Source organism: Trachypithecus francoisi, unplaced genomic scaffold (assembly GCF_009764315.1).
Source record: "Trachypithecus francoisi isolate TF-2019V2 unplaced genomic scaffold, Tfra_2.0 Lachesis_group13, whole genome shotgun sequence".
In the NCBI taxonomy this organism is placed as follows: Eukaryota; Metazoa; Chordata; class Mammalia; order Primates; family Cercopithecidae; genus Trachypithecus; species Trachypithecus francoisi.
Genome location: NW_022681458.1, coordinates 103,006,681 through 103,018,201, shown reverse-complemented (window position 1 = coordinate 103,018,201; position 11,521 = coordinate 103,006,681). Strand labels below are relative to the sequence as shown.

The 11,521-nt window shown below is 39.8% G+C and overlaps 1 protein-coding gene across 1 annotated transcript in view; it reads right to left on the bottom strand.

Moving 5' to 3' along the window:
• The window catches only part of LRP1B (LDL receptor related protein 1B), a 303,637-nt gene that overhangs the window by 148,911 nt on the left and 143,205 nt on the right, over positions 1-11,521 (bottom strand). Inside the window, exons 21-22 of the mRNA XM_033229413.1 lie at positions 1,904-2,029; positions 546-683 (exon numbers count right to left, since the gene is read on the bottom strand). Coding sequence (XP_033085304.1) covers positions 546-683; positions 1,904-2,029 — 264 coding nt within the window. The remainder of the gene's footprint in view (positions 1-545; positions 684-1,903; positions 2,030-11,521) is intronic.

The following is an 11,521-nucleotide window of genomic DNA, read 5'->3' as shown; positions in this document are numbered from 1 at the left end:
AATTTAATTACTTTTATCTAATACAAAAAAGTCAAATACCAAGCATTAGTTAAACATAAACTATTCGCAATCAGGATGTAATAACTCAAGTATCATGGCACTCAAGCTAAAAAAATAATCACATCTTCTGTAAGAATGATTCGGCAATGGAGTAGTTTTTTTTAAAAAATTGACTAAATTAAGACCTTTACTACCATTCAACTAAATATCACTGTTTATAAAATTTAAAAATACTAAATGTGTCTAAGATAAATTACTAAATGATATAGATTACATTGCTGACATCAATTTCTATATTTGAATATTGATTTCTCAGCTTCTGCTTTAACAAGGGTACTCATTACAAAGTCAACCTTGTCCACTTCATACAGTCTGAAATTAACTTAAGTAGTATTCTAAGGTTGCTTTGGCAAAGGTTTTTGAAAAAGGGCATCAGTAAAGCATATTTTGAAGAACAATATTTCCATCCAGAAAATTTTAGTCATGTACAAGCAGAAGTTAGACTTGTATATCCCGGTACTTTGCTTAACAGAAAACAAGCTCACCTATTCTGCATCCTTGCTCATCGGAACCATCTCCACAGTCATCAAGTCGATCACACTGGAGATCCATAGGGATGCATTTTTTATTACTACAAGCAAACTCATCCTTTTTACAAGGCCTTGCTTTATATGTCAGCTTACCTATAGAGGCATACAAAAAATGATTAGTGCTCCACAGAATCAAAACACAGTTATTGAGCATGAAATATCTCCAAAATTTTACTAACTACTATGAAAAACATGGGTTTACAATCCTCGATTTGAAGCTCTCAAGGTCAAATTTGTTTTTTTTTTTTGTTTGTTTGTTTTTTTTTTTTTTTTTTTTGAGACGGAGTCTCGCTCTGTCACCCAGGCTGGAGTGCTGTGGCCGTCTCTCAGCTCACTGCAAGCTCCGCCTCCCGGGTTCAGGCCATTCTCCTGCCTCAGCCTCCCAGGTAGCTGGGACTACGGGCGCCGCCACCTCGCCCGGCTAGTTTTTTGTAGTTTTTTTTTTTTTTTTTTTTTTTGAGACGGAGTCTGGCTCTGTCGCCCAGGCTGGCGTGCGGTGGCCGGATCTCAGCTCACTGCAAGCTCCGCCTCCCAGGTTCACGCCATTCTCCTGCCTCCGCCTCCCAAGTAGCTGGGACTACAGGCGCCCGCCTCGTCGCCCTGCTAGTTTTTTTGTATTCTTTAGTAGAGACGAGGTTTCACCGTATTAGCCAGGATGGTCTCGATCTCCTGACCTTGTGATCCGCCCGTCTCGGCCTCCCAAAGTGCTGGGATTACAGGCTTGAGCCACCGCGCCCGGCCAGGGTCAAATTTTTAAACATTCTGAAATGTTTAGATTTTAGGAAAGTGACAGTGTGTTTACTTTAAGTAAATAACACTGATAGCTACAGAAAAATTTAAAAATATTTACCCTAAGTGGAATTTTTTTAGAGAATGATATTAAATGGCTCCAATTAGGGGTCAGGTCAAGTTTTGTCTCCAAATGATTTTGCTGCAAACATAAGTCTTTTACATTAAAAGGTTTTTGAACTTCAGAATTCGGAAAAAGGAATTGCATATACATACAATCTATATAAACTCCCTTTCTTCAAAGAATTAAGTCTTTAAACAAGGAGCATTTTAAAATCTCTATATTGCTTCTCCAGGATTAATATTTTCTAGAGTCGTTAGTGGGAACTATGGATAAAGGTGCATAGCTATAAGGCAAATGAAATGCTGGTGGAATATTTTTATACCTTGTCAGAAGATCAAATGTCTGAAAATAATGCCCTCAGACATCCACGTAAGAAATGTATTTTTAAAAATGTTTGTACCCCAAGTCATCAGAGAACCTTGTAGCCATCACTGAATTATTTCACATTAAACGCATTTACCACTACAGTGATCTTCATCTGAGTTGTCCCCGCAGTCATCAATCCCATTGCACATTTGCTCAGACTGTAGGCATATTCTGTTATTTCTGCATCTGTGAGGTCTTGTGGATGGACAAAGAAATTTGACTGAAGAAAAAGAAGAAAAAACAAAGGAGCTCCTTCGGGTACATTGATTTATAAAGAACATTCTCCCTTTCTCTTTTATTCTTTCTTTTCAAATCCATAAGCTAACTTTTCTAAATACCTTTTTTTTGCTGTGACAATTCCCTACTAGTGGCTACCAGAAAAATATGCGATGATTCTAGTTATTTATATTAACTACAGAAATATGTGCACAGCTGAGGATCTTCAAGGAAATAAGAAAGAGCCAAACTTTATGGTCTCATTTCCAGATGCCTTATGTTAGCTGACTTGACTTAGTGTACCAAATTAATTTATGCCTACAATGATGCAATATGGCAGGACACTTAGCTATCTCAAAGAGCAATTTCACACAGCATAGAGCCGGAGCAAGCATATGTTACAGGCCCAAAATTGAAAATAGGTCATTCAGTGAAAACAAACAAACAAAAATCCCAACAGTATTCTAGCTTGATTTCTTACTCTTTGTCTCTGTAAACAAAAGTTTAGATATGTATTTGAGGCACATAGATGATCTTAGCTATTCATTTTTAATGTGCATGTTTTTGTGTGTATTTAAAAATACCACAGCGAAAGCCAGGGCATTTTACATTTGTCTCCTCTATTACTATCTCATCTGAAGTCTTCCACTCTTAAAGCAGGAAGTATCTGTCATTAGTCTTCATCCTTAGATGTGAAATTATCCAGGACTCTGTCCTTGTTCCCCTGATGTTCTCACACTTGAATTCTTTGCTTATACATGTTTATTCACTCTCATTGATTTACTTTCCACTGCATCCTGAAGACTTTCAATTCTCTATTTGGTTCAAACATCTCACAATTGGTTGTACGACATCCCCTCAACAGTTTCAAATTTAACAAGCTCATCACTCAACTCTTTATCATCTCATCTTAACCCCTTGTTCTCAAACACACTTTATTTCCATTGTTCAGTTGGTGGCATATCATTGCCAAAAGTCTGGAATTATTCTAATGTATTCCTCCCATTGACCATCAATTCTCAGTAGTGACCAAGTCCTGTTGCTACTGTCCCTAGGTTTGACATCTTCTAGCCATCTCTACCAGTTACAATAGCTTAGTGTTTATTATCTTTTACAGAGAGATATGCTAAATGTCTCCAGCTTCATATTCCATCCTCAGAGCCTCAAAAAGCTATGAGAAAAAAAATCAGTCTAACATATTCATGTAACCATTTGTTCTACAGTTATCAATTTCCTTGAGAATACAATTTAAGATACTTTGAATGGCCTAATAGACTTCTCACTATCTTGTTCCTGCCAATCCTGCAGACTCATCCTTTGTCCATCTCAATATTTGAGCAATACAACTTTATTACAGCTTCTTAAATAAGTTGCACTCCATCCCTGACTTCCTTGCTTTAAGTGAAATTTGGTCCATTTTCTAAATATACTCCCTCCTCTTTAGGTCTTTTAGGAATGTCTCTCAATTTGCTCAAACCTCATGTCATCTCACGTTTGAAAACATCCTAGTTTCCTACTACAGCTTCCATAGCCTTATCCTATATTTACTTTCTATTATCTGAAATAAACTATTACTTCCATTATCTAAAACAAAATGATGTATTTTGAAGGCTAGACATTTGATTACATCTTCACACCACTATTTTCTAATCAACTTCAAAAACATCATCTCCATCCCAGTTTACTGAAGACTAGCACATTCCACCATAGTCTTTTAAGATCTCCATTTAAATTCATTCTAGCATCTTAGATGACTTCAACATTCACATGAGAAAACCAACCAATGAGGCTTCTTAGCTCCTTAAGTTTCTTATACCCTATGTCCTTTTACTCTAATCCTACCTAAGCCACCACTCTCCTAGGAGGTTGTTTACATTGGTGGATTTCAACAAATTTCTATTTGTGATTCACAGTGGCAGTTTCTGTTGCTTGCCATTAAGAATATCAACTTGTGGGGGCGGAGCAAGATGGCCGAATAGGAACAGCTCCAGTCTCCAACTCCTAGCGCGAGCGACACAGAAGACCGGTGATTTCTGCATTTTCAACTGAGGTACTGGGGTCATCTCTCTAGGGAGTGCCAGACAATCGGTGCTGGTCAGCTGCTGCAGCCTGACCAGCGTGAGCTGAAGCAGGGCGAGGCATCGCCTCACCTGGAAGCGCAAGGGGGAAGGAAATCCCTTTTCCTAGCCAGGGGAACTGAGACACACAACACCTGGAAAATCGGGTAACTCCCACCCCATACTGCGCTTTAAGGAAACAGGCACACCAGGAGAATATATCCCACACCTGGCCGGGAGGGTCCCACGCCCACGGAGCCTCCCTCACTGCTAACACAGCCGTCTGCCGCGATCTATCCGCAAGGCAGCAGCGAGGCTGGGGGAGGGGCGCCCGCCATTGCTGAGGCTTAAGTAGGTAAACAAAGCCGCTGGAAGCTCGAACTGGGTGGAGCTCACAGCAGCTCAAGGAAGCCTGCCTGTCTCTGTAGACTCTACCTCTGCGGACAGCGCACAGCTGCAGTCCATTAGGGGAAAGAGCGGGGGCCGCTGCAGACGTGAACGACTCTGTCTGACAGCTTTGGGGAGAGCCGTGGATCTCCTAACGCGGAGGTTGAGATCTGAGAACGGACAGACTGCCTGCTCAGGTGGGTCCCTGACCCCTGAGTAGCCTAGCTGGGAGACATCCCCCACTAGGGGCAGTCTGATACCCCACACCTCACAGGGTGGCGTCACCCCTGAGAGGAAACTTCCAAAGAAAGAATCAGACAGGTACACTCGCTGTTCAGCAATATTCTATCTTCGGCAACCTCTGCTGCTGATACCCAGGCAAACAGGGTCTGGAGTGGACCTCAAGCAATCTCCAACAGACCAACAGACAGTCCTTCTGACTGTCAGACGGAAAACTATCAAACAGGAAGGACACCTATACCAAAACCCCATCAGTACGTCACCATCATCAAAGACCAGAGACAGATAAAACCACAAAGATGGGGAAGAAGCAGGGCAGAAAAGCTGGAAATTCAAAAAATAAGAGCGCATCTCCCCCTGCAAAGGAGCGCAGCCCATCGCCAGCAACGGATCAAAGCTGGTCAGAGAATGACTTTGACGAGATGAGAGAAGAAGGCTTCAGTCCATCAAACCTCTCAGAGCTAAAGGAGGAATTACGTACCCAGCGCAAAGAAACTAAAAATCTTGAAAAAAAGTGGAAGAATTGACAGCTAGACTAATTAATGCAGAGAAGATCATAAACGAAATGACAGAGATGAAAACCATGACACGAGAAATACGTGACAAATGCACAAGCTTCAGTAACCGACTCGATCAACTGGAAGAAAGAGTATCAGCGATTGAGGATCAAATGAATGAAATGAAGCGAGAAGAGAAACCAAAAGAAAAAAGAAGAAAAAGAAATGAACAAAGCCTGCAAGAAGTATGGGATTATGTAAAAAGACCAAATCTACGTCTGATTGGGGTGCCTGAAAGTGAGGGGGAAAATGGAACCAAGTTGGAAAACACTCTTCAGGATATCATCCAGGAGAACTTCCCCAACCTAGTAGGGCAGGCCAACATTCAAATTCAGGAAATACAGAGAACGCCACAAAGATACTCCTCCAGAAGAGCAACTCCAAGACACATAATTGCCAGATTCACCAAAGTTGAAATGAAGGAAAAAATCTTAAGGGCAGCCAGAGAGAAAGGTCGGGTTACCCACAAAGGGAAGCCCATCAGAATAACAGCAGACCTCTCGGCAGAAACTCTACAAGCCAGAAGAGAGTGGGGGCCAATATTCAACGTTCTTAAAGAAAAGAATTTTCAACCCAGAATTTCATATCCAGCCAAACTAAGCTTCATCAGTGAAGGAGAAATAAAATCCTTTACAGATAAGCAAATGCTTAGAGATTTTGTCACCACCAGGCCTGCCTTACAAGAGACCCTGAAGGAAGCCCTAAACATGGAAAGGAACAACCGGTACCAGCCATTGCAAAAACATGCCAAAATGTAAAGACCATCGAGGCTAGGAAGAAACTGCATCAACTAACGAGCAAAATAACCAGTTAATATCATAATGACAGGATCAAGTTCACACATAACAATATTAACCTTAAATGTCAATGGACTAAATGCTCCAATTAAAAGACACAGACTGGCAAACTGGATCAAGAGTCAAGACCCATCAGTCTGCTGTATTCAGGAGACCCATCTCACATGCAGAGACATACATAGGCTCAAAATAAAGGGATGGAGGAAGATCTACCAAGCAAATGGAGAACAAAAAAGCAGGGGTTGCAATCCTAGTCTCTGATAAAACAGACTTTAAACCATCAAAGATCAAAAGAGACAAAGAAGGCCATTACATCATGGTAAAGGGATCAATTCAACAGGAAGAGCTAACTCTCCTAAATATATATGCACCCAATACAGGAGCACCCAGATTCATAAAGCAAGTCCTTAGAGACCTACAAAGAGACTTAGACTCCCATACAATAATATTGGGAGACTTCAACACTCCACTGTCAACATTAGACAGATCAACGAGACAGAAAGTTAACAAGGATATCCAGGAATTGAACTCATCTCTGCACCAAGCGGACCTAATAGACATCTATAGAACTCTCCACCCCAAATCAACAGAATATACATTCTTCTCAGCACCACATCGCACTTATTCCAAAATTGACCACATAATTGGAAGTAAAGCACTCCTCAGCAAATGTACAAGAACAGAAATTATAACAAACTGTCTCTCAGACCACAGTGCAATCAAACTAGAACTCAGGACTAAGAAACTCAATCAAAACCGCTCAACTACATGGAAACTGAACAACCTGCTCCTGAATGACTACTGGGTACATAACGAAATGAAAGCACAAATAAAGATGTTCTTTGAAACCAATGAGAACAAAGATACAACATACCAGAATCTCTGGGACACATTTAAAGCAGTGTGTAGAGGGAAATTTATAGCACTAAATGCCCACAAGAGAAAGCAGGAGAGATCAAAAATTGACACTCTAACATCACAATTAAAAGAACTAGAGAGGCAAGAGCAAACACATTCAAAAGCTAGCAGAAGGCAAGAAATAACTAAGATCAGAGCAGAACTGAAGGAGATAGAGACACAAAAAACCCTCCAAAAAATCAATGAATCCAGGAGTTGTTTTTTGAAAAGATCAACAAAATTGACAGACCGCTAGCTAGACTAATAAGAAGAAAAGAGAGAGGAATCAAATAGACGCAATAAAAAATGATAAAGGGGATATCACCACCGACCCCACAGAAATACAAACAACCATCAGAGAATACTATAAATGCCTCTACGCAAATCAACTAGAAAATCTAGAAGAAATGGATAATTTCCTGGACACTTACACTCTCCCAAGACTAAACCAGGAAGAAGTTGAATCCCTGAATAGACCAATAGCAGGCTCTGAAATTGAGGCAACAATTAATAGCCTACCCACCAAAAAAAGTCCAGGACCAGATGGATTCACAGCTGAATTCTACCAGAGGTACAAGGAGGAGCTGGTACCATTCCTTCTGAAACTATTTCAATCAATAGAAAAAGAGGGAATCCTCCCTAACTCTTTTTATGAGGCCAACATCATCCTGATACCAAAGCCTGGCAGAGATACAACAAAAAAAGAGAATTTTAGACCAATATCCCTGATGAACATCGATGCAAAAATCCTCAATAAAATACTGGCAAACCGGATTCAGCAGCACATCAAAAAGCTTATCCACCATGATCAAGTGGGCTTCATCCCTGGGATGCAAGGCTGGTTCAACATTCGCAAATCAATAAACGTAATCCAGCATATAAACAGAACCAAAGACAAGAACCACATGATTATCTCAATAGATGCAGAAAAGGCTTTTGACAAAATTCAACAGCCCTTTATGCTAAAAACGCTCAATAAATTTGGTATTGATGGAACGTACCTCAAAATAATAAGAGCTATTTATGACAAACCCACAGCTAATATCATACTGAATGGGCAAAAACTGGAAAAATTCCCTTTGAAAACTGGCACAAGACAGGGATGCCCTCTCTCACCACTCCTATTCAACATAGTGTTGGAAGTTCTGGCTAGGGCAATCAGGCAAGAGAAAGAAATCAAGGGTATCCAGTTAGGAAAAGAAGAAGTCAAATTGTCCCTGTTTGCAGATGACATGATTGTATATTTAGAAAACCCCATCGTCTCAGCCCAAAATCTCCTTAAGCTGATAAGCAACTTCAGCAAAGTCTCAGGATACAAAATTAATGTGCAAAAATCCCAAGCATTCTTATACACCACTAACAGACAAGCAGAGAGCCAAATCAGGAATGAACTTCCATTCACAATTGCTTCAAAGAGAATAAAATACCTAGGAATCCAGCTTACAAGGATGTAAAGGACCTCTTCAAGGAGAACTACAAACCACTGCTCAGTGAAATCAAAGAGGACACAAACAAATGGAAGAACATACCATGCTCATGGATAGGAAGAATCAATATCGTGAAAATGGCCATACTGCCCAAGGTGATTTATAGATTCAATGCCATCCCCATCAAGCTACCAATGACTTTCTTCACAGAATTGGAAAAAACGGCTTTAAAGTTCATATGGAACCAAAAAGAGCCCGCATTGCCAAGACAATCCTAAGTCAAAAGGACAAAGCTGGAGGCGTCACGCTACCTGACTTCAAACTATACTACAAGGCTACAGTAACCAAAACAGCATGGTACTGGTACCACAACAGAGATATAGACCAATGGAACAGAACAGAGTCCTCAGAAATAATACCACACATCTACAGCCATCTGATCTTTGACAAACCTGAGAGAAACAAGAAATGGGGAAAGGATTCCCTATTTAATAAATGGTGCTGGGAAAATTGGCTAGCCATAAGTAGAAAGCTGAAACTGGATCCTTTCCTTACCCCTTATACGAAAATTAATTCAAGATGGATTAGAGACTTAATGTTAGACCTAATACCATAAAAACCCTAGAAGAAAATCTAGGTAGTACCACTCAGGACATAGACATGGGCAAGGACTTCATGTCTAAAACACCAAAAGCAACGGCAGCAAAAGCAAAAATTGACACATGGGATCTAATTAAACTAAAGAGCTTTTGCACAGCAAAAGAAACTACCATCAGAGTGAACAGGCAACCTACAGAATGGGAAAAATTTTTGCAACCTACTCATCTGACAAAGGGCTAATATCCAGAATCTACAAAGAACTCAAACAAATATACAAGAAAAAAACAACAATCCCATCAAAAAGTGGGGAAAGGATATGAACAGACATTTCTCAAAAGAAGACATCCATACAGCCAACAGACACATGAAAAAATGCTCATCATCACTCGCCATCAGAGAAATGCAAATCAAAACCACAATGAGATACCATCTCACACCAGTTAGAATGGCAATCATTAAGAAGTCAGGAAACAACAGGTGTTGGAGAGGATGTGGAGAAATAGGAACACTTTTACACTGTTGGTGGGATTGTAAACTAGTTCAACCATTATGGAAAACAGTATGGCGATTCCTCAAGGATCTAGAACTAGATGTACCATATGACCCAGCCATCCCACTACTGGGTATATACCCAAAGGATTATAAATTACTCTACTACAAAGACACATGCACACGTATGTTTATTGCGGCACTATTCACAATAGCAAAGACTTGGAATCAACCCAAATGTCCATCTGTGACAGACTGGATTAAGAAAATGTGGCACATATACACCATGGAATACTATGCAGCCATCAAAAAGGATGAGTTTGCGTCCTTTGTAGGGACATGGATGCAGCTGGAAACCATCATTCTTAGCAAACTATCACAAGAAGAGAAAACCAAACACTGCATGTTCTCACTCATAGGTGGGAACTGAACAATGAGATCACTTGGACTCGGGAAGGGGAACATCACACACTGGGGCCTATCATGGGGAGGGGGGAGGAGGGAGGGATTGCATTGGGGAGTTATACATGATATAAACGTCATGCGCATGTACCCTAGAACTTAAAGTATAATAAAAAAAAAAAAAAAAAAAAAGAATATCAACTTGTATAAACAGTTGCAGCATAAATTTGCTGTTTCCTATAATTACTTTATTTGTGAAACCACTGGTATGAATGCCCCATTTTGAGCACAATCTCTTTTTTAAAAGATTGTTAATCCAATCAGTGTCATTGCAAAGACTCTTCCATTTTATCTTAACTCTAGCTCATTGATGTAGCTACCTTTTCCCTATTCACCCATGACTGTTGTCTGTACTTTTCTCCCCATTAATATTTATAGTAACCTATAATACCTGTAACACATTGGATACTGTTCTAAGTACTAGGTAAGTTTAGAAATCCACTTTCTTCCCAATAACCTGGATTTTCTGGCCCTTTTCTCTTTTTCATCTTAGTTATCCAAAATAACCCTAAACTTAGATGAATGAAACCATCTGCTCTCCCAATATCTGCATCTGGGAAGCCAGAAATGTTGCAGAGGATCATACTACAAGGCCAACTGATACCACCAAGTATGAATATTTATCAATGCTACTTGGAAAGCATATATAGAGAGAGTACAAAAATAAGTAGAAATACAAAGATGGGAAATTTCTTAACATATTATTAAATAATTTCAGATCTACCTGTATCTACATGTAGTCTATCAACTCATTTCTATATTTTAAGAGCAGAGACAGAAGAATAGTTGACGCCTACGTAAAAATAATCATTTTTCTGGAACTCATTTTCCCCTGCCTCTGCAGAAACCATCACATCTTTGCTGAAACATGTTATTACTTTGGTGTCTCTGGTGCCTCACTCTTCTTTTTTGCAATGCCTTCTGTGGTCACTTACCTGAGTCTCTTCTGCCAGTTCATTTTCCCTTAGGGCCTTGCTGTCACTCAATATTCTTTGATAATTCCCTTCCTGTCCTATCTTTATTTCCACACAGCATAATCCTAAATATTCCATTGTATTTATTACATTTTATGCTGGTTGTCGAATTTCTATCTGCAGACTACCTCTTTCCTTTCAGTGTGAGAATCAAGCATCTGATGCCTACTTGAAACTTCTACTTGAATGTCTCCTCAAATGCATCCCAGTCCAGTCTTCTAATCTTTACTTGTAAAAGTGTTCCCTTTCGTGTGACCCCCTTCCATTCAAACGACAAAGCAAACACAACGTACACTTTATACTCCACAACTTGCTGTCTCTCATTCACCATATCCGATCCATCATTTAATCCAGTTTCTTCTGCCTCTTATATAATCTTCAAATCTGTCTATATTGTGCTAGCATATTCTGTTACCATCTCAACTCAAGCTACTAGCATAGCTTGCCTAAAGTACTGCCATGGTGTTAACCACTTATAATCCTTTCTATTCAATATTTGTAAAATTTAAATATGACCATGCACCTCCTCTGCTTAAAATTCCTTAGTATTTCCAATTACTTTCCAGCTAATCAAGGTTGCAGATACCTCTGCTGCCTCTAGTTTCATCC